The sequence below is a fragment of the Bos indicus genome, chromosome 2 (assembly GCF_029378745.1).
Source record: "Bos indicus isolate NIAB-ARS_2022 breed Sahiwal x Tharparkar chromosome 2, NIAB-ARS_B.indTharparkar_mat_pri_1.0, whole genome shotgun sequence".
In the NCBI taxonomy this organism is placed as follows: domain Eukaryota; kingdom Metazoa; phylum Chordata; class Mammalia; order Artiodactyla; family Bovidae; genus Bos; species Bos indicus.
This window is the reverse complement of record NC_091761.1, coordinates 120,380,593-120,403,660: the sequence shown is the minus strand read 5'-3', so window position 1 is coordinate 120,403,660 and position 23,068 is coordinate 120,380,593. Positions and strand designations below refer to the sequence as shown.

The 23,068-nt window shown below is 50.5% G+C and overlaps 1 protein-coding gene and 1 long non-coding RNA gene across 3 annotated transcripts in view; one reads left to right on the top strand and one right to left on the bottom strand.

The window, feature by feature from the left end:
- The window catches only part of ZNF362 (zinc finger protein 362), a 40,600-nt gene extending 17,532 nt beyond the window's left edge, over positions 1-23,068 (top strand). For both annotated transcript variants that reach the window (XM_070774223.1, XM_070774230.1), the window contains 7 exons: positions 2,162-2,225; positions 2,399-2,645; positions 5,961-6,282; positions 6,947-7,171; positions 17,692-17,770; positions 17,872-18,030; positions 21,251-23,068. In XM_070774223.1, coding sequence (XP_070630324.1) covers positions 2,162-2,225; positions 2,399-2,645; positions 5,961-6,282; positions 6,947-7,171; positions 17,692-17,770; positions 17,872-18,030; positions 21,251-21,367 — 1,213 coding nt within the window. In that variant the 3' untranslated portion in view covers positions 21,368-23,068. The remainder of the gene's footprint in view (positions 1-2,161; positions 2,226-2,398; positions 2,646-5,960; positions 6,283-6,946; positions 7,172-17,691; positions 17,771-17,871; positions 18,031-21,250) is intronic.
- Positions 996-2,606, bottom strand: LOC109572165 (uncharacterized). The gene is made up of 3 exons (XR_002182750.2): positions 2,468-2,606; positions 1,674-1,847; positions 996-1,152 (listed from the first exon to the last, which is right to left on the bottom strand). It is a non-coding gene; the product is annotated as an uncharacterized lncRNA (long non-coding RNA).

Below are 23,068 nucleotides of genomic sequence, written 5' to 3'. Positions count from 1 at the left end.
CCTTTGGGCCTAGGCACTGATGATGCCAAGCTGAATGAGACAGGTGTCTTCAATTCCCAGTCCTCTCTGAGGCAGCTCCCCAGCTCCCCTTTCCCTCAGCCCTGGAGCCTCCCTACCCTGGCTCTACAGTTCAGATGACTTCACATTTTCCCCAGTGGACAACAGCAGGGGAGGGACAGGTCTGAGACTTCTGAATGGAAGGGTAGTGGGTGCCATGCCATCCTAACACAGGGCCTGTCCACAATCCTAGTCAGGATGCTTTGTCCTTCCTCCGAACAGCTGGAGGGACTGATGAGCTGGACGCTGGGAGTCGGGCAGATCAGAGTGGGGATCTCAGCTCCCTGCTTACTTGCTGTGTGACCTTGACCAAGTCACTCTACCTCTCTGAACTTCAGTTGTAAAGTGGGGATGAGGAGTGTACCTGCCTTTTAGTGTCAGTGTGCCTGGCACAAGGTGGGTACTTAGTAAATGGCAGCCTCCTCACTGATTTTACTGGGTTGAGGTCTTTCTTTGAAAGGAGATGATCCAGGGACCTGGAGCAGTCAGGGAGAACTCCAGGCAGGAAGTGCTGGTATTGGGTTGTGAGGGATGGGCTGTGTTGGATGGGTAGAGAGAAGGGCAGCTTGGTGTTTGTGGGTGGCGGAAACAGGAGGGCTTTTAGAGCTGCCCAGCCACCCAAGAGGAGGGCACTCTGATTCCCACCTGGCCAGACTCAGACCCAAACCGACCCCCAGGCTGGGAGTGAGAGGCAAGACTTTTATATACAGGTATTGAGTTATATGCATGTGGATAATTGTTCCACCAAGGGCTGGGGTTTGCAAAACACATTCCCCAGAGGAAACAGCTTGAGCAAATCTGATGTCTAGTTTTGACTCTTGGCACCCTAGCCCTGTGGTCTTGGACAGGTCTCTTCCCCTCTCTCCAAGCCTCAATTTCTTCACCAAAAGTGGGATAATAGCTCCTGTGACTACTCTTCAAGTAAAGATCACAAGCAATAATTTATATAAAAGATCTTTCTTAAAGTGTTGAGATTAGGTTGTATCCTTACAGAGGGTTTTTTTTCCTGAAACCCTCTGCCTGCAATTCCAGTAGGGCTTCTCCCGCTTGTAGAGCCAGGAAAAAAAGGTTAAAGACACTTCATTTCAGCCTTGCCTGTCAAAAGAAGCAGTTCCATGTAAGCGACCAATACCAGTAGGCATTTAGTTAGTGATTTCTGTAAGGGACAGATAAAGAAGAGAAATTTGATAGGGAGCGAGACTTCATGGAATACCCCTGTCCAGCACAGTCTCTGTAAGTCACTTCTTGACTTACTGTAGGGCCACAGGAAGACGTGAATCCTCTGGAAGACAAAGATAGCTTTGAAGGCCCATCCTTCATAGTGCCCTGGTTGCAAAGCCCTTCTCACTGCACAGGAACTTGCCAGAGCTGAGGGCCACCAGACAAATGGTCACATTCTTCTACTGAAGGGTCCCAAGCCTCAGGCCTCTTCATTCCCCTCTTAAGTACAGTGTTCTGACACATCCTTATAAGCAGAATGTTGTACCTGGCCATGCTTGTTTCTTGAGGAGAACTTTCCAGAGGTACAATTCCCTGGGTCAAAGGGCAATACTGTAACCATTTGAGTCCCCATAAATCATCCTGCCAAATTGCCCTTCACACACAGAAGCAGTTACCTGGTGACCCAAGTTGCCCGCTGTGTTCTGTGGGTCAGAAGGGCAGGGATCAGGGAGGGGCGGTTGCCTCTGCTCTGCGGCCATTGACAAGGTTGCCCCAGGACTCCTCAGTTTGTCCCTGGGCAGCAGACTTGTGTGTCTAATCCATGGGGTTGGCTCTGCAGCCTAGGGTCTCTGTGGGGGGACAGGGAGTAGTCCACTGGCATCAGGGTGATTTGGGAGGGGTGATTTGGGCTGGCGGGTGCTCTGTTCGGGATAGGCCCTTGCTCTCTGGGGCCCACTGTGGGAAACGCTGAATTCCAGAGCTTCAGCCTGGAGGTGTGGTTCTTTGGGCCTGGTGGAAATCCTGGTCTGCTGTGGGGTGAGGGTCCCACGGGGGCAGGGATCCCAGACACTGGCCCAGACTTGAGCGGGCATAGCTGATGGGAGCTCACCCTTGGCCGATGGGGAGGGCCCTCTTCCCTGTGACAGTCGCTCTCTCCCCACAGGATGGCCGAGCCTCGATTTAACAACCCCTACTTCTGGCCCCCTCCTCCCACCATGCCTAGCCAGGTAAGACGGAGCGTCTCCCCTCCTGCCGCCCTCCCCTTCTCGGAGCGGCTTGGGTTTCCGCCGGGCTTTGGCTGCTGCCTGCGGGACAAGGGGTTCAAGGGTGGCCTGGCTGCCCGGGGCCGGGGCCGGGTACGGCCCAAGCCCTCTCAGTCCCTCTCTGCTCCCTCCCGCAGCTGGACAACCTGGTCCTGATTAACAAGATCAAGGAGCAGCTGATGGCGGAGAAGATCCGGCCGCCTCACCTGCCGCCTACTTCGGCCTCGTCGCAGCAGCCGCTGCTCGTGCCACCAGCGCCAGCCGAGAGCAGCCAAGCGGTCATGTCGCTGCCGAAGCTGCAGCAGGTGCCGGGCCTGCACCCGCAGGCCGTGCCGCAGCCCGACGTGGCGCTGCACGCGCGGCCGGCCACCAGCACGGTCACAGGTACAGAGGCCGGGTGGGCGGGGCTGGTGAAGACGGGGCGGGGACTAACGGGGAGGGGCGTGGCCATGTCGCCCGCAGCGGGGCGGGGCAGGCAGGGCCTGGGACGGGGGTGAGGGGTGGAGCTTCCAGCCTTGCCATCCTGTATCCTGTTGACCTGCTTCACCAAGCCAGCCGGAGAGCGTCGAGGTTGGGTTGCTTGCCCGTCAAGGAAGCCAATTCCAGCGAATTTCAGGAATCTAGAGGAGAACCCTAACCAGACTTGTGTGGGGATTGAAGGGTGAGGGAAGACTTCTTGGGTGGGTCCCCATGCGAGGAAGAGTTGGTGGTTGACTAGGGAAAATAGAGCAGCACGTGCAAAGCGAGCATGTGTGTCGAAAGCAAGAGTAGGACGGCGTCCAGGTGGGGAAGGTCAAAGGGTGATGAAACTCATCACCATCACGTGGCAGCTAACTCCAGGTGAGCATCTGTGTTCATCAGTGTCTGTGTTATCACTCCCCGCCCGTTCCGTGAGGTGGCTGCCTTTTACAGACTGAAGTACAAAAAACAGCAGCTTCCTGTGGTTCACCCTAACGTCTCCATTCAGCAGATGAGCGAACTGCGGCCCAGTTTCACAGCCAGTAAGCGGCCGAGACAGGCAATGTGGTTCCAGAGCCCAGGTGTGAACCCTGTCGCTCTGCCGGGGCTCTGCTGAGGCCCCAGATTGTGAAGGACCCCGTGGGCCACCTGGGCAGTTTGGGTTTTTACCTTCAGGCAGTGGGAGCCCCTGGAAGTAGGTGAGGTTAGAAAGCTAGGTCTCTGGCTGTGAGGTGAAGACTTGGCTTGGTGGGACACTGGCATGGAAGCAGGGAGAGCTGCAGGAGAGGGTGGTGGCCTGGGCCAGGCAGCGGCAGAGAGGATGGAGAGAAGGGAAAAGAACTGAGGGATGCTGAGAAGGAAGAGCCCACAGGGCTGGATGAAGGAGTGGGAGGGTGGGCACCGGGGACACCCAGGCATTGCCAGTGAGATGGAATCATAGGAGGAACGGGGTAGGGGACTGACTGTGAGCCCAGTCCTGGATAGATTGAGGCTGCGGGCTGGAAAGACATCCTAGGCAATATTATGGGTCTGGGCTGCCTGGTGCCCACCTCACCCTGCTGGACAGGCTTTTCCTGGTGGCCACTGCAACTGGGCCATTGTTCCTCCTCTAGCTGGCCCCTGCCACCAGCCAGACGCGTCTCCCGCCTCCCTCTCAGAGATGCTTAAGAATCTTGGGGCCCCATGAGCCTCCCTATCCAGGCCTCCTCCAGCCACCCTCTGCACATTCCCTCCTTATTATGACCTTATTAAATTTATTTTTTCATTATAAAAGTAATATTAAAAAAGTAATATAAGCATATTAAGGGAAATTTGGAAAAAAAAAAAACTGAGAAAAAAAAAAGTCACTCATAATCCCCAGCTTGTAACCCAGCAGCTTAGAGAGCCTTTAGTCCCTTTCCTTCTTTTTCCATCGTTTTTGTTTGTTTTTTAATGTGCAGGGGGTGTGTTTTGCTGAGTTTGTGGTAAGGCTGTACCCATGCCTTTAATTTCTTTTCCTACTCACCATTTTATCATAAACATATTCAGTGCATTTTTATTATAAAGGTAATTCATAGTCATTATAGAAAATTTAGAAATTGCAGACAAGCTGAAAGGAGAAAAAAAATTAACCCTTGTCCTACTATTGTTAGCATTTTCATATGTTTTCTCTGTATTTATTTTATTTTATCCTTTAATCACAGATATAAAAAATGGATGAATTCACCAGGTAAAAAATTCAAATAATATGGAAGCAGATAACGTATGAAAATCTCCTTTTACCAACAAATTCTTTGCCCTCCCTAGAGAGAAGCACAATTTACACATAGTTTGGTGTGTCTCTTTTCAGACCTCTTCCTGTGCTTTCACACACACACACACATATTGTCTGTATATACATATGTTGTTTGGATGTGTGTATTTTTTGAAGACGTGGGTTCATGCTGTGTAGGATTTGCTTTTTCACCTGACAGCAGTTTGGCATTCTTTCCTCGTCACTGCATGTCTGTCTTATCTTCGTGGTTTCCCTGTTCTTCATCTTGTGATGAACCACATCTCTTTACACAGTCCCTACTGAGGATAAGCAAACTGTGTCCAGTTTTGTCTGATCATAGTTTTGTATGGAAGGTCCAAGTACACAGATCTTTGTGCTTATGTGCAGATAAATATCTCTTTATGGGCAATTTCTAGAATTAGAATTACTTTGTCAGAAGTCATGTACATTTGAAGTTTTAATGGCTGTTGCCAAAGCACCCTTTATGATTAAGGTTGATAAGCATACACTCCCAGCATGTATGACACACACGCCAAATACCTGTGTCAACTCTGGATATTATCTTTTCCAGTGCGCAAATTTGGGGTTTCTTTTTTTTTTTTCAAGTGTAGTTTTAACTGTATGATAGATATCATTTTCATTTTTTGGTGTACTTTTCTTGATGTTATAAATGTTTCTAGTCCCTTTGTTTTTAAAATAATAGCTGTTAATACAGAACTTAAAAAAAGAAAAGTTCGTTGTCAAAGAATCAGATAGTTAAGCCAAAAAAATTGTTTTAAAATTACCCCTAATTCCACCATCCATATCACATGTTGGTGCATCTCCATCTCCTACTTAACTTTTTCTGTGCCTTAAATGTTTTTGTTTTTTTTTTTTAATTTTACAGTCTCCTTTTTATCGGGCAGTTGATGTTCAGTAGAGAAAATTAATCACAATTTATTGAAACCTTCCCTAATATTGCATATTTCAGTTGCCTCTGATTTTTGCTGTTATAAATGACATAGTAGTGAACATCTTTGTGCTTCAGAGTTTTTTGTTTGTCTGTTTTTTGTTGGGCTGATTTCCAAAGTGCCCCTGTTATAGATAATCAGGCTCATTTAGTCTTTAGATGGGCTTCCCTGGTGGCTCAGTGGTAAAGAATCCACTTGCCAATGCAGGAGACAGGGGATTCCATCCCTGGGTGGGAAAGATCCCCTGGAGAAGGAAATGACAACCCACTCCAGTATTCTTGCCTGGGAAATCCCATGACAGAGGAGCCTGGTGGGCTATAGATCACGGGGTTGCAAAAGTGACTTAACAACAACTGTCCTTAGATGTCTAAAGAATCTTACACAGCTCTCATTTATTGACCCCTGAGTAAAACTCTGCAAAGGGAAGGGGAGGCTCAGAAAGGCTGGCGACCTCTCAGAGACACACAGCTGGGTGGCGGGGGCTGACCTGGCCTCTGGCTGCCCCTCACCCCTGTCCCCACCCCCATGTCTTCACAGGTCTGGGAATCTCCTCCCGGACCCCGGCTGTGAGCACGTCGGAGTCGAGCGCGGGCACGGGTACCAGCAGCCCGTCCACACCCACCACCACGAGCCAGAGCCGCCTCATCGCCTCGTCCCCCACCCTCATCTCAGGGATCACCAGCCCCCCCCTCCTGGACTCCATCAAGACAATCCAGGGCCACGGCCTGCTTGGCCCCCCCAAGTCCGAGCGCGGCCGGAAAAAGATCAAGGCGGAGAACCCAGGGGGGCCGCCTGTCCTCGTAGTCCCCTACCCCATCCTGGCCTCGGGCGAGACTGCCAAGGAGGGCAAGACATACAGGTGGGGGTCTTGGTGGGAGGGGTCCAGCGGGCTTGGGACAGAACCTGGTGCCTCAGGGCTGCCTCTGGAGCCTAGCAGTGGGAGATTGCAAAGAGGGGGGCCCAGAGGCTTGAACGTGGAGGTTGTGGCCCAGAGGGGTGGGGCCTCCTGACGCCTCCCACCCAAAATCCCACAGCCTGGGATTTTGAGAGTCTACTTCCTTCTCTCTTCAAGCAGTATTGTCAACCCTCAATGTTAGGATCATCTGAAGAGCTTTTTAGAAATGCCAGTGCCAGGGCGGTACCTCCAGAAATTCTGATTTAACTTATTGAGGGGAGGCATATGGAGCGCCTGGGATGAGCCATTTCAGAAAGCTCCCCAGATGATTCTAAAGTGTCTATAGCCAGGGCAGAGAACTCACCGAGTGTTGGAGCCCCTCTCCCAGAACCACGGCCCAGCAGGCAGCTCTTCCCGGTGAGGTGGAAGCCTGCTTCCCAGCCTGGTGTCAGCGTGCCTCGAGGGGAGGATGTCCAGGCTGGGGGCCTGCCTGTAGCACCCCCCCCCGGACCCTCCTCCCAAAGCTCTGGCCCTGGTGCAAGGTCTCTCTGACAGAGAGGGTCTCCCCTCAGCTCTCCAGGCATGGTTGGAGGGATCTTCCCAGGGTGAAGCTGCCTCTTGCCCGCAGGTGTAAGGTATGCCCGCTGACCTTCTTCACCAAGTCCGAGATGCAGATCCACTCCAAGTCGCACACAGAGGCCAAGCCCCACAAGTGCCCGCACTGCTCCAAGTCCTTTGCCAACGCCTCCTACCTGGCCCAGCACCTGCGCATCCACCTAGGCGTCAAGCCCTACCACTGCTCCTACTGTGATAAGTCCTTCCGACAGCTCTCCCACCTCCAACAGCACACCAGGTGAGTGGCCAGCCTGGCGCTGCCCCACTGCAGCTGGCTTCAGCTCAGCCCCTGCGCCCGATGCAAGGCCCTTCTCTAGGTGCCTTCCCCAGACTCTTGCTTGGCATACAAGCCCTTTTGTGATACAGCCTCTTTGGTCCTCCCTGGCCTCAACTCTTACTACTTGCCCTGCCCACCATTTGTCATCTGTCTTTGCATGTGCTGTGTCCTTTACCTGATGCACCATCCCCCTCCTTTCCCTTGTTTTTCTGGCCCTCTCTTATCCATCTGTCAGTAAAACCTCCTCCAGGAAGCCCTCCCTGGCCCCCTGTGCTGGTTCCATAGCCCCTGGGCTTCCCCATCCAAGCAGTGGTAGACAGTCTTCGACTTGCCTGGTTATTTACCCACCACCCCCAATATATTGGGGATTCTTGAAGGTGAGGGCCCAGTCTCCTCCATTTCCACATCCCCAGTGCGTGGCACATATTAAGCAGTGAAGCATTTATTTAATATTTGTGGAATAAATAGAACTGACTTTTCCAGGGCGTGTGATTCATCCCTTTAACGAATATTTACACAGCCCCCACCATGTGCAGGCATGCCCCTCGGTGCTGGGAACACAGCAGTGAACAAAACAGAGACAGATTCCTGCCCTCTTAGGGTGTGCAGTCTAGTCGAATATGTGAAAGGGAGATTCAGAGATAGACATGTTTTAAGGGAAAAAAGTTTTTGCAGGGGAGTACAGGCATCAGACTGGCTCACCAAATAAAAACACCATAGTATTTAAAGAAATAAACTAAAGGTTACCAAATTACAGTTCATCTCTTCAGAGGAAAGGAGCCCAGCAGTTTTCTCGCATGATGGTTCTTGTATCTCTAAGCACGGCTGTCTGCCAATATCAGCATTGCAAAAGTCAGGATAAAGTAGTTTCTGCTGCAGAATTCGTAACTCACAGAAAGTGCTCAGGGGTTTCTGTCTTTCGGGCACTAAGACTAGACAGAGGGACCTGAGGTTTGGTTTTGTTTTTGTAATTTATCCATGTCTGTCCATTGTCTTTGTATGCTTTGTCCCAGAGTGCAAGATGTTATGTCTGTTTCTCGGACTTTGAGGCATGATGAGTAGGTTTGATCGTAAGGAACAAATAACAGGATGACCTCAAGATGGCATCAGTCTGCTTTTCTCATCCCCATGCCTCCTAAGGCATGGATTTGACCACATAGATTAGTTTCAGAAACTTTCTGATTTTGTCATGAATTTATTTTTTGAAGTTTGGCTAGCTTTATGGATATGCATGCACGCGTGCTAAGTTGCTGCAGTTGCGTTTGAGTCTCTGCAACGCTATGGACTGTAGCTACCTCTGTCCATGCCATGCCCTCCTCCAGAGGATCTTCCTGACCCAGGGATCTGGCCCTGCATCTTTTAATGTCTCCTGCATTGGCAGGCAGGTTCTTTATCACTAATACCACCTGGAAAGCCCAGTGAAGTGCTGATCAGTAAACAAAGTCCCTCTGCTTGTTTGGTTATTAAAATGAGAGCATGTGACCCCCAAGGTTTGAAACGTAACTTCTGTCAGGAGATTTTTTAAGGCCCCGGGCTATAATTTTAATCTGTGTATGTGTGAAAAGATTTTTCTTACCGTGTTATCTAATCAAAGATCTATCTAAGTTCCTACGTAGGATTAGGAACCTAGACCCATCAGATTTCACCTCTTGTTCAGGTTGTGCCTATACAACCTGTGATGGGAAAGTTACCATCTGTTTGGAGAATCCCTCATTGGTCAGTGTTTCTGGGCTGGCAGGAATGACTTTGCTCATAACCTTAAAGGCAAGGATTCCACAAGCCATGGAGTAGATTCAGTCCGGTTTCCTGGAAGCCTGGGGAGGCTGTATTCCCACTTATGAAGTACAGGCCTTGTTTCTTGCTATCATGCTGTCATGCCTAATTCAATGAAATTTGTCTTCAAATGTGACATTTCTGGCATGGTCATGGTTACAAATTTGATTTACCCAATTATATCCCATTAGGAAGGAGGACAGATTCTCAGTGAACCTGTTTAGAGAAACGAATGGTTCTACGAAGGACAAGTCTCAGTAAAGGCACTTTGAGTATTTTTTAGCAATCGTTCTGGGTAGATTTGCAGACACGGCCAATTACATGTCTTTTTAATAGAACTATCATTTTTAAATTTCCTTGATATTTCATCAGTTTATGTTAAATGTGTATAGTCCCCCTGCACCCTACCCTCTGTGATTCTGCAGGACTAACTGGAGCAAGGAACCATTTAAGGAATATTCTAGTCTAGTTTGTTCAAATATAGCCTTCTAAACTGAATAATAGTGGTAGATCAAAGGAAAGAAAAGGGGGATTTCTCGTATATTGGTGATGGCTCAGTTGGTAAACAATCTGCCTGCAGTGCAGGTGACCCAGGGTTGACCCGTGGGTCAGGAAGATCCCTTGGAGGAGGAAATGGCAACCCCCTCCAGTACTCTTGCCTGGGAAATCCCATGGACAGAGGAGCCTAGCGGGCTACAGTCCACGGAGTCACAAGAGTCGGACATGACTTAGCAGCTATTTCTGTTAGAAGATGGAATATTAACTGCAATTAAGTCACTTTTATCCAGTCCCAGATCATAATTCCTATTCCCTGATCTTGGGGAGTTATCTGCTTTGCAAAATTATCTCCTTCTGGACTAGACTTGGATCCTGGCTGCCTTGGCCTCAGGCAGTATAGGTCATGGTGATGGGGCATCTTGGAAGCCTGTGCCCTGGGTCTCTTCCCAAAGTGTAAAGAGCCAGTGCACTGGTCCAGTCCTCTCCTGAGGCCACGCACTCCTGATATTTCTTTCAGAAGACTCAAGCTCTGACCTGAAGCACAGGGCTTTACGCAAGTGTGAGGCAGAGAGCCAGATGTGTTGCTAAGATTGAATGACTCTGGTCTATTTATCACATACTCAACAAAATCAGAGTGGAGGAGAGTGGGGTCCTCTGTTCAGGTGTGATGTATAATCAGTTGTTCAGATTCAGAGCAAATTTTTTTAAACTTCTTACTTTGTATTGGGGTATAGCCGATTCCCAGTGTTGTGATAGTTTCAGATAAACAGGGAAGGGATTCAGCCGTGCATATACATGTATCTTTTCTCCCCCAAACTCCCCTGCCATCCAGGCTGCCACATGACATTGAGCAGAGCGCCCTGTGCTAAACAGTAGGTCCTTGTCGGTTATCCATTTTAAATGTAGCAGTGTGCACATGTCTATCCCAAACCCCCTAACTATCCCTTCCCCGCATTCTTCCCACTGACAACCGTAAGTTCATTCTCTTAAGTGTGAGCCTTATCCTATTTTTAAGTAAGTTCATTTTTCTCATTTCCTTGTAGATTCCACATATAAGGGATGCCATACGATATTTCTCCTTCTCTGTCTGACTTTAGTTCACTCAGTATGACAATCTCTGCATCCATCCATGTTGCTGCAGATGGCATTATTTCATTCTTTTTAATGGCTGAGTAATATTCCATTGTGTATATGTACCACAACTTCTTTATCCATTCATCTGTCAATGGACATCTAGGTTGCTTCCATGTCTTGGCTATTGTAAACAGTGCTGCAGTGAACATCGGGGTGCATGTATCCTTTTGGATCATGTTTTCTCCAGATATATGCCCAGGCGTGGGATTGCAGGGTCATATGGTAGCTCTATTTTTAGTTTTTTAAGGAACCTCCTTGCTGCTGTCCATCATGGCTGTACCAGTTCACATTCCCACAGAGCATATTGCAGGCAGCAAAGGCACTGACTCATCATCATGATCTTTTAATTGATCTCGTAAAACAGCGGCCCCCAGCCCTCAGGCCATGGACCAATAGCAGCCCATGGCCTGTTAGGAACTGGGCTGCATAGCAGGAGGCGAGCAGTGAGCAAGCGAGCAAAGCGTCGCCTGTATTTACAGTCACTCCCCAATGCTTGCATTGCCACCTGAGCTCCACCTCCTGTCAGATCAGTGGCAGCAGTAGATTCTTAAAGAAGTTGGAGCTCTGCTGTGAACTGTGCCTGTGAGGGGTCTAGTTTGTGTGCTCCTTATGGGAATCTAATGCCTGATGACCTGATTCCGCGTAACGGTGAGTTGAATAATTATTTCATTATAGGTCATCATATATATTATGCACCATGTATCATTTTATTATATATTATGTAATAATAATAGAAATATAGTACACAGTAAATATAATCGGGTTGAATCATACTGAGACTACCGCCCTGCCCCTCTGTGAAAAAGTTGTCGTCTGCAAAACTGGTCACTGTGCCAAAAAGGTTGGGGGGTCACTGTCAAAGCGTGTGTTATGACTGGTACCAATAAGTAGTTAAATCTAGGAGAAAAATCTTTTCAAAGACATTTCTCTGTGGATACTTCTAGTGCTGGTCTCTCTATACATGAAAATAAATTGTTGGGTTTTTTTCCTCCATCTTAAAAAGTACACAAATATATATGTTTATATTACATGTAATTATATATTACATATTATATTACTATATATTATATTTATATAAATTATATGTAATTACATATATACACACATAAAATTAACTCGGAGATTGAGCTTCTTTTCTTTTGATTTGCCAACTTTCTTATGCTAGAAACTTCATAGAACATGGGTACTCTAGTGTTTGGCTAATTAATAAAATGCGAAGAGTACAAAACGTGCTCTCATTGGGAGCATTTGTAAAGCTGGGGAGCAAATCTTTGGTGTTGCCCAGTGGCCAGCTGGAAACTCCCAAGAGCATCTGGGTGTAAAAGATACCTTGATAATTTATTATTCTGAATTGGGGGCTTGGATTTGAGAAATCTGGCAGAGTAGGCACAAAGCTGGCAGAGGAGGCAGAGTTGGAGCGTCAGTCTGGTAGGAAATAAACCCAGTAGCAAGTGATAATTAGAATCCTAGTGTTTTCAGAAATAGCTGTTTGTTTGAAAATATTATTTAAAGCTGTGACCAAACAAAAAATTCACAGGCCCTTGAGGGGAGAGTATTTTGTCAGAATGTTCCTTGTTCAGGGATTGCTCTCTGTTCTTGAGGGCACAGTTTTTTTTCCTTCTCTTTTTTTTCCCGAGTGATTTGAGTTCATAGTGGTTGGAAAGTAAACAAGCAACATAAGAGGGTCCTATCAACATTTAGGACAAATTATTAGTCATTACGCAGTGGCGTATGTAATTAAACCAATGTGTCCTAACCCAGTGACAAAGAGGTGGGTGTCCCCAGTGCCCGCAAGTCCCAGAATCCTTTAGATAAACAAACCCAAAAAAGCCAAACATAAAGAAGCAACCACATTCCAGGTTTCTTGTTTGCCACTATTCCACAGAGACTCCTGTTTTTTGCCCCTGGATCGAGAACCAGACGGTCAAGGCATATAATCAAATCCATCTTCCCAACATTGTGCCAGCAATAAAGGGGGTAAAAGAAGGTCATGTCAAAACAGAACCAGCTCCGGTCAAGTAGTAAAAGTGGAGCTAGAAGCAGGTTGAGCCGGATCCCCCTGGGAGTTGAGAGAGCTGTGCCTGGAAGCATGTGGGGGCTCGTGTAGTTTGAGTGGCCTGGCGGCTCTGGAGCGTCTGGGTGGGACCTCCATCTGTGAAAGGAAGGCACAAGATGGAAAGGTGACTTGCAAAGTGTTTGCGGAAATCCAGACTTCAGAAGGGTCAGCCCTGTAAGTCATAAATACCACGTGTCTTTAAGGAGAAATGAACAGGAATTTGTAGTGAGTCTATTCATGGTAGAGATACAGCAGATGTCTTGTGTTTCTGTAGATGAGGTAACACATCTGTAGGTAACACAGCTGTCGATGCCATGACGCAGAAATCAGGGGTAACCTTGTTTTATGAGGGGGTTAGTCCTCATAAACTAGCCCTCATGAGGGAGTCAGTTTGTGAGGTCTGAGAAAGGGCTCGGTGTTTTTACCTGTTTGGGGAACACCTGCTAGACAGTGGCCCTGGCTGTGCCTGTTTATTCAGGCTGCGGAGTGGGCTTTGCCTCTGTTTTCCTCCTCCTGGCTTTGTGATGCTGTGTGCGTGTGCGATGCTAATTGTGGCAGGGTCGGTTTCCCAAGTGTGATGACAGTGACATCCTAGCAGCAACCGCTCCTTGTCAGAGAGCTTCCAAGTGTCCGCTCCCGCGTAAGGCGTGCAAGGTATGCCTTATACCTACTTTGTATACATACAGGGTATCCATAAAGTCCGTACAGGGTATCCATAAAGTCCTTACACAGCATGAACCTGTTTCTCAATAAGAGATAATGAATCTGAAAAGTGCCACAGAGAGAGAACCATCTCAAGGAAGGTCCATTTTTACTGTGTCTATCATTGTTTTAGTTACAAAACACAGTGGGACTAAGTCACTCAATGTAACATGCCATTTCTTACCTGGAGGATAGAGGATAAATGGTAACTAATGACTTCTCGATAATTCTATTTAAACATAGAATAAATTCCCCCTTTGTTTTTCATAAATTATCTTAAAAGAGATGTGAGTGTATTAAAAGCTAACGTTGTGAAAATGTCTTAGGAACGCTCCTTCTGTAAGTTACAGTCCTTAACAATCCATATTTTTAAAAAAATATTTATTATTTTGGGGTGCATCAAGTCTTAGTTGCGGCATGTAGGATCTTTCGTGGGGAGCACAGGCGGCTTCACTTTGACTTTTCACTTTCATGCATTGGAGAAGGAAATGGCAACCCGCTCCAGTATTCTTGCCTGGAGAATCCCAGGGACAAGTGAGCCTGGTGGGCTGCTGTCTATGGGGTCGCACAGAGTCAGACACGACTGAAGCGACTTAGCAGCAGCAGCAGCACAGGCTCAGTAGCTGTGGCACATGGGCTTACTTGCCTCGTGGGATCTTAGTTCCCAGACCAGGGATTGAGCCTGAATCCCTTGCATTGAAAGGCAGATTCTTAACCACTGGACCACCGGGAAAGTCCCTACAATCCTTATTGTTATCCCCATTTTAGAGGTGAGGAAACTGGAGCTCAGGGAGGCAAAGTCTCTTGCCCAAGGCCACCCCGCTAAGAGGAGGCAGAAGTGAGATGTGAGCCAGAGTGCCCAGGAGCAGCCTGTGGCTTGGTGGGGGTGCGTGGAGGTGGGTGGGGTTGGGAAGTCAGGCTGCAGAAGAAGGTGGGGCGAGGTCCAGGCAGGAGAGAAAGGCGAGTCTTCTGGATGCCAGGGTGAGCTTGGGGCGGTTAGTGGGGTGAAGGAGCAGCCCAGAGGCACTGATTTCAGCTCTGCCTCCTTGCACTGCCCATGCCTGGAGTCGGTGGTGAGCTCCCCCCCATCACTACAGATGTTGGGAGTCAGGGCCAGGTGCTCCCCTAGTGGGAAGATGCCCTACAAAGAGATGACTCATTTTGGAATTGAGGACACGGCCCTGACTTGAATTTCAGAGGCTGAAGAACTTGGGGGCCAGTTATCAGGGGAACTGTGGCTCCCTGAAGCCCTTCTGAGCCAGCCCAGTGCTGAGTGCCATGCATAATGAGAGATCAGTGGCCAGAGGCAGGCTCTGGGCCAAAAGAACTCCTACCACGACCTGGGAGGCCGATGGATGTGAAAAATCCCATGAAAGCGGGAAATATGTGATGGAGGTTGGGGAGGATCATCTGGGTTGGGTGTGGAAGGGTCCATAGCCCTTTCTAGTGAGAGATGGGAATGGTGTTCCCAACTAGGGGAATGGCACGAACCAAGGCTCAGAGGCTGGTCGGGGGCTGGGGATTTGGATTCTGTCCCAGAAAAGGGGGTAACGTAGGGGTGTGAAGCAGGGCTGTGACAAGGTCGGATCCCACACTGCTGCTGTGGTGGAGGTCAGGAGAGGAGAGGCTGAAACTGAGAGTCTAGGAAGGAGGCTGGGCAGCTGGGGCACTCGGGGTGGAGGCCAGAGGAGCAAGGTCCAAAGCAAGGACCTGGTATCCCTGGAGAACCATCAGTCAGTCAGTCAACAAACACTTACGACATACCCTGAGGAGTAGGTGGTGAGGATAGGTGGTGATGATGTGAAGCGTAGTACTGCTGTCAGTGACTGACTTCAGGAGGAAAGAACTCACCTTCCTGTGTTTCAAGTCCTCTCTGAGGAGCCTGTGCCAGGCCCTGGGATGATGGTGGTGAAGAGACCAAGAGCATTCTTGCTCTCAAGGAGGGAGGGAGCCAGTGTCAGTGACTAGACATTGACAAAGCACGTGCCCACACACAGACTTCTGCTCAGGGGTAGGTGCAGGGGCCAGGCCTAGTCTGGGGTGTCAGGAAAAGCTTCCCCGATCAAGGGGCTTTTATACTGGGACCTGGAGTCTAGGTTCTAGCCAGGTATGAGCTGGGGGGAGACTGTGTGTAGAAGAGGAGCAGTCTGGATACAAGACGAAGGTAGGAAGAGACCTGAAATGTTCAGGGTGGGGTGGAGGGGAGGTGGCCGGGCTGGAGCCTTGGGGCGGGGAAGAGGCATGACCTGGGCAGCAGTGGGAGGCAAGGACTTTGGGGTGGGCATTGTGGGGTTTAAAACAAAATCAGCATACGTCCTGGGGTGCCTTGGTCCCCTCTGCCACCTGACCCCTAGCTGACCAAGTTCCAAGCCCTAAGGGGGACAAGGATAGGATGAAACGGAAGGTTTCTGGCAGCAGGTGCAACTGGTCCAGGTGACCGTTAAGGTGCTCCCATTGTAGAGACGGGGTGCAGCTGCCTGGGATGATGTCCCCAAACATGTGACACCCCTAAATGTGCAGGTAGAACAGAGGTCCTCAGAATTGCAGCCCAGCTCCACCTGGCCTGTCTCCATGCAGCCTGAGATGCACTGTCCCTGCCCTTGGGGCTCCCCGTCTACTAGAGAAAACAGAGGAGGGGGCGGTCACGTGCTGAGGATGCAGCCAGGGCACAGGGGTGGTGAGCAGAAGCATCCATCAGACACGGTTGCTGATGAGAAATGGTCCTCCTACCAGGATGCAGGGTGCAGGAGCAGAAAGGTGAGGCCGATCGCAGGTGAAGGGCCCTGACTGGCACTCTAGGGATCTGGACTGTCAGTGTTCATAGTGGGCAGTCAAGGTCATGGGCTCACTGATGGCAGGGAGTGTTCCTTATTCCAGCCTGGTCAGCACAGGGCCTGGCCAGAGGGACCTTAGTTGTTTGATGAATCTGTTGATGGGCAGAGTAAACCAAGGGGGTTGGGGCTTTTGGGAAGGAGGTGGACCACATGGTCAGAGCTGGACTTCCCCCTCTCATCTAATGCTTGTTGGCAACTTAGACAAAAGAGGTCCATGTCTAGCCTGCATTTCATTGCCCACCTGCTTGGCACAGGATTTGCAGAGCAGATGACTGAAGACAAGCCTAGGAGAGCAGGGAGGGCCTCCCGTCCCTGTGTGTGCGCAGCGCTCCTGAGCCTGTTTTGCACTAGATCCCAGTCCCCCTCCATCCTCACCTGGCTGCTGGGCGAGTGCAAGCAGCAACAGCCATCAGAAAGTGCAGCCATCAGCCTTGAAGTCACTGCTCCCAAGTCTCCTTCTCAGTGAGGACCCCCACCACCCTATTTAAGATTACACCCCGACATGACCCCTCTCATCCGCTTTCTTCTCAGAGCACTTATTACCTTCTACACACACTTTACTTACTTATTTCATGCTTGCTTGTTTGTTTCCACAAGGCAGTGAGTTTGTCTGTTTTGTTCACTTATATGTTCTGAGCACCCAGGGTGGTTCCTGGCACACAGGTGCCCGACACAGTAATTGTTAAATGAATGAATAATAATAATAATGGTAAGTGGTGATGGAGTGCTGACTTTGTGCTGATATTTGGCTAAGCCCCTTTGCATATTATCTAATGTAATCTTCACAAAGCCTACCCAGTGAGGTGGACGACTGCATTTTTATACCCATTTTGCAGATGAGGAAACTGAGGCTCAGTGATTTGACCACGGTCACCCAGCTAGTAAATGGTGGAGCCAGGATGAGAACAAAAAGGGGCTCACAGGAAGGACACAGAGGGGCTGACTTTCAGGGCCACCCTGCCCTGAAGTCTCTCAGTAGCTGGGGTGACCAGATAGCCACATTGGGGGTGGAGGTGAGAGTAGGCAGGACATAGAAACTGGGGGCCAATTGGGGAGTTGTCTCCTGAGAGAGGCAGGCAGGCAGGAAAGATCCTGGCAAAGCTGTGAATCTGTTCTTTTCATTGGGTTGGTCTGCAGGTGACTTTTAGAAGAGGGGCAGAATGCAGTCAAAGTAAGCCCAACACAGTGATTACAAGGCCTGAGTGGGTGCTAGTGGAGGGCTGGGTTTAGTGGGGCCCTGTGAGGAGCCTGGATGCTCTGGTCACAGACCAGCAGTGGGAGGCTGGAGAAGAAAGGACAGGGCTCGCCTTTGAAGTCCCAGCTCTTGTCTGGGGCTCACTCGGGGTCAGGGGAAAGTGTGTGGAGCAGGGAGCCTGGGAGGCTTGGGGGCCAGAGGTGTGGGGCAGGCCAGCCAAGGGCTTGAGGGCTGGAGCTGGCCTGGGGGACCTGCCAGGGACTCCACCTCACTGGGCTCCCCATTGCAGAATCCACACAGGCGACAGACCCTACAAGTGCCCACATCCTGGCTGCGAAAAGGCTTTCACTCAGCTCTCCAACCTCCAGGTGAGTGCCTGCCTGCCCACCCCGCCTGCTAGGTGCACGGCTCCCTCCACCCCCTCCAGGGGAGCCCAGCTGCCTCCTGACCCCTGCTGTGCTCCCCACAGTCTCACCAGCGCCAGCACAACAAGGACAAGCCCTACAAGTGTCCCAACTGCTACCGGGCCTACTCGGACTCCGCCTCCCTGCAGATCCACCTCTCGGCCCATGCCATCAAGCACGCCAAGGCCTACTGCTGCAGCATGTGTGGGCGGGCCTACACCTCGGTGAGTGCCGGGCCCCTGGGAGCCTCTCCTTCACCCCAGCCCCCTCAGACCTGTACTGATGCTCCCATTTTCCAGATGAGGAAACTGAGGCCCTGGAAGAGGGTAAGATCACAGTGAATGTCAGAGCTGGGCCATCCACTTCCCCGTTCTGTTTTTGGCTGCCTCAGGCTAAGCTCCTCTCAGGCAGCCTTTTAGCCTGGGTGCCAGAGGCGTGGTTTCCTCCAGGCAGTGGTGGAGGGGGGCCTGTCACCCTGCTTCCCAGGGCCAGGGAAGGAAGGGGCCTTTTCCCCACTGGGGAAGCTGCAACCCCTATCATGGCCACAAGGGGGCATAGTGACCTGGCCCTGGAAAGGTGATCTACCAGGAAAGGTCCAAACAGGGCCAGAAAGGTGCCAATCCCCTGTCCTCCGGTGGGGATTTCCCTAAACAAGGGCCTTTCAGACCCAGGGGAGGGAGTCCAGGTGAGTCACTCATGTGTATCCTTCAGCCTAATCAGATATTCTGGTTAACAGACCCCCACATGTACCCAGTGATCCCCAAGCCTCAGTTTCCTCATCTGTAAGATGGAGGAGCTAATAGTTGTTAACTCATAGCACTGTTGACTGGCAGAGTCAGCGCCTGATAGACCTCAGCTAACACAGTTATTTATTTACTCAGTGTTTACTGAACACTTGTGCCAGGCACTTGGGAATCAGGATGAATCAGACAGACGTATTCTTTGCCCCCAGGCAGGTTAAGAGTCTACTGCTGGAGACGGACATTAAACAAGTAACCACACAAGTGAATATGTAGTGACAGGCCACGGCAACTGCTCTCCAGCAGGCTTTCTCAACCTCGGCCCACGCTGATGTTTTTCTGGGGGTGCTGCCCTGAGCATTATAGGATGTTTAGCAACATCCTTGGCCACATTCCACTTAGCAACCGCTCTTGGAAAATGCCTCTAGACATTGCCAAATGTCCCTTGGGGGAGAAATTGCCTCTGATTGAGAACCTCAGCTATAAAGGAAAAAAAGAAACATACGTTTTGAAAGACAGCTGCAGGGAGGATAAAATGGAGTTGGGGAAGGGAGATGGTTTGGGGTAGGTGTGTGAGGAAGTAGCATTTAGAAGAAGGCGTGGGGGATAATTCCAGGTGAGGAGAAGAGGAGGGGAGGAACTTTCCAAGCAGGGGGACAGTGAATGCAAACACCCTAGGTGGAACCAACGCAGTGTGTTCCAGAAACTGAAAAATAATTAGGTCACATGAGGCTGTGGGGCCCTGTTAGGAAGTTTGCATGTTTTCCCAGGTGGAGTGGGGACCATGGGGAGAAGACTGTCCAGGAGGGTTATTTTGAAAGTTCACTTTGGCTGGAAGGGGGCAGATGGATCGCACCTTAAAGGAGGGGTCACCAGCCTTCAGAGCCATGGTTCTTAGAGGGGATCTGAACTCTGGGAGAAAGGGGCTGTCAGATCTCACCTGGCCTAAGGCCCCACCCTGAACTGGGCCTGACTAGACTCCACAGAACAAGAATAATTACCTTTTCTGAAAAAACATTTTAGTGGATTGACGTTTAAACTACTATAGTATATAAAAGAAACATTTGTGACTAGTGAGCCCTCATGTTTCCGTTGGGGCTTCCCGGGTGGCTCAGAGGTAAAGAATCCTGTCAATGCAGGAGATACAGGAGATCTGGGTTCGATCCCTGAGTGGGGAAGATCCTCTGGAGGAGGAAATGGCAATCCACTCCAGTATTCTTGCCTGGGAAATCCCATAGACAGAGGAACCTGGCGGGCTTCAGTCTATGGGGTCGCAAAGAGTCAGACACAACTGAGCACGCACGCACGCTGCCATCAGACCCCAGACTGCATCAGACTGCACCAGGTGCCAGGCTGCCATCAGACCCCAGGACCTGGCATCAACCAGTCCTTCCTCATCCATATCCCTGTTTTTTTGAAATAAAACTGACATATTGTTCCATCTGAAAATTTTCACTTTGTGTCTTAACTTATCCACAATACCTTTATAATACTTTAAAATGATTCACCATAGTCCTTAATATCATCAAATACTCAGTTGGTATTCACATTTTCATTTGTCTCATGGATGGCATAATTTATAATTTTATTTATTTATAAATTTTATTTTTTAATCAAGATCCAAATAAAATTCTTACATTGCACTGGGTCAGTATAGCTTTTAAACTATTCTTCCTTGCCCCCACCCTGATCCCAACTGCCTTTTCTTTGCAACTTACTCACTGAAGAATAGTCTCCTCGTTTGGATTTTGCTGACTGCTTCCCTTTGGTGGTGGTTGATAGCACTTTGTCACCACATTTGACGGCTTCCTCTGCCCGATGTTGAGCAAACTGAGGTAGGAAGCCAAGAAGTGGCAGATGGAAACCAGAGCACCACCAGGCAGGTTAGTGTGAGGGCCTGTGGGTCTGCAGGTGAGCCTTGGGTCACCTCACCCACCCAGTCTTGGGTGTCTCAGGTCAGACTCAGCCGAAGCTGGGGTGGTGCTCAAAGGACGAACCGAGCATGCCCAGTTTATGCTTCTAAAGTCACCAGTCAGATCAGGCCCCAATTCTTCCCAAGGGAGGGGAGAGCTTGGGGATGCTTCTGCTGGGGCTCCCATCACCACTTAGAATGAAATGTAGAGACTAGGGAAGCAGTGGTCCCCTCAGCCCTGCTGCTTGCTAAGAGCTTTACCCTCATCACCATAGCTACCCTGTGAAGTCCTTCCTTCCCCATCCCTGCCTGCAGAGGAGGAAACTAAGGCTTAGAGGGGCGAGATGACTGGTCCAGCGTTCCACTGCTGAGAAATGGCAGAGCCAGGGTCACCCGAGGCCTACTGCTCCACTCTCACAGGGAGCACCGGCCAGATGGGGGCAGGTCTGCTCCACTGGACAGGACTCCACTGCAGCTGATTGGTTAATGGCCTGGTCCTAGAGAGTTCCAGGTGGTCACTGCTGAGGGACGAGCCTGATGCCTGCCTATTCTCTAGTCAGCACACAGTGGGCTCCGACTCTGGTAAATGAACCAGCCCCCACCACTGGCAGAAATGCAGTATCCCTGCAACCAATACCAATGTCCATCTGGCACCCCCAAAGCTGTGGCTGTCCACCTTTAGCCGGCTCATCTACCCAGGAGCCCTCCAGTGGCTGCTTATAGGAACTGCAGCTCCCCCTGCGCCCTTGCCAGCAGCTGGTTTTAAGTTCTGAATCTCACCCCTGCCCGCAGGAGACCTACCTGATGAAGCACATGTCCAAACACACAGTGGTGGAGCACCTGGTGAGCCATCACTCGCCCCAGAGGACGGAGTCCCCCAGCATCCCGGTGCGAATTTCCCTCATCTGAGCCGACCCAAGGCGCCGCCCCGTCCTGCCCACTGGCAGACACAGACCCAGGCAGCACCGGCCCGACTCCCTCCAGGGGCCCTCCAGGAACAGCCGAGCTCTCTCATGACCTTCCTGACCTTCCAGAAAGCCTGGGCCGCAGAAGCCCTGCCCGGTCCAGCTCCGGGGGCGGCCAGGCCAACTGCAAGATTCTGGACTGTTTTGGTGGCATCCAAAGACGATCTCAGAGCACTTTGAACCTCTCCGCTGGGTTTTCCTTTTCTTCCCCCATCCTTCACTTGCTTCACTGTTTTTTTTGTTTTGTTTTAAGTTTGTTTTGGAAAATAACAACAAAAAAAAAAGATATTTATTGGCCAAGAAGTTGGTGCTGCTAAGACCGAGAAATGGAAAGAACCGGACAGATGGACACAGAGACCCGGAGGGCTGCGTGGGACCTTCTCTTGCCGCGGCCTCGGGTCTTGAGGGGAAGGCGCAGGCCTGAGAGTCTGGACCACAGTGGGGCTCCCGGGTGGGAGGGGCAGGAAGCAGCTGGAGTGAGCCACTCGCCCCCCCGCCGGCTGCCAGCTCGAGCCTCCAGAGCTGCGCCCTGGGCATCACTGAGCAGAGGGACGTGGCAGCTACCAGGGCTGCCCGGGCTTCAGGAGACAGATGGAGAGGGGCCGGGAGGTCCGCAGAACCGAAGGGTGCAGGGTTGGCTGGGCTGGGTGCAGGCCCAGGGACACGGGGTGGGGGCGGGCTGGGTAAGACCCGGTGCCCCCACTGCCCTGAAGACCACCCCAGTCTACCTCAGTGCTGGCCAGGAAACCTATCGGCTACCTCTCCCACCATCCCAGACTGTGGGCAGCGGGGGAGGGAGTGGGCCTGGGGCAAGGACCCCCTCCGCTCTGCAGAATTTCCTCCGCTTGGGGCAGTGCCCAAGGAGGGGTTACTTGTCTTCCCTGCCATGGAGGGGGATCCCCAGCCCAGGCCCTAGGCCGCTCGGCAGGGAACAGATCCTTGGGGAGGAGGGTCCCAAGAGCAGACCCTGCCCTCAGCCCCCACAGACACACCCCAATCTGAAAGCCATGCGTGTCCGTGTATATAGGAACTATGTACAGAGCCCGGAGAAGCCCCCTCTACATCCCCTGGGGAAAAAAAAAAGAAAACTAGACAGAAACTCATCTATATATTCTGTATCTGGAGTTCCGTTTTGAATATTAACTGTGTTATTTTTATACACTTTTTAAGCCTTAACTCACCATTGATTTACCAGTTTAACGTCTCCCGGGGTTTCTTTTCCCACGGAGTTCTCCGCCTCGCCCCCACCCCTTTGTTTGACTTGCGTCGTCTGATACTCAGTATTGTAGCTTTTCGTCCGCATGTTACTACCCTGTAAATACGCTGTTATACATACTGTTAACACCCTTTGCTTTTTTTCTATGGGACCTCCAGGCCACCGTATTTAGAACTAGTTACCTTATTAAAAAAGAGAAAACAGTCTGTTGGCTTCTCAGTCTGCATTGTGGTGGCAGGGAGGTGAGGGCAGGTGCTCCCCCCCAATGCGCTTCAGGAACACAGTTTGCGTTCTATTTAAGAAAAGGGGTGGGGAGGAGAAAAAGGTCAAATGTAGGGGAAGACACTAAAGGGGGCAAGAAACAGGAATCCCAAACCCTCTGCTCTTTGTATTTCTCTGTTGTGAAGAATAAACTGTACCTGCAGCCGG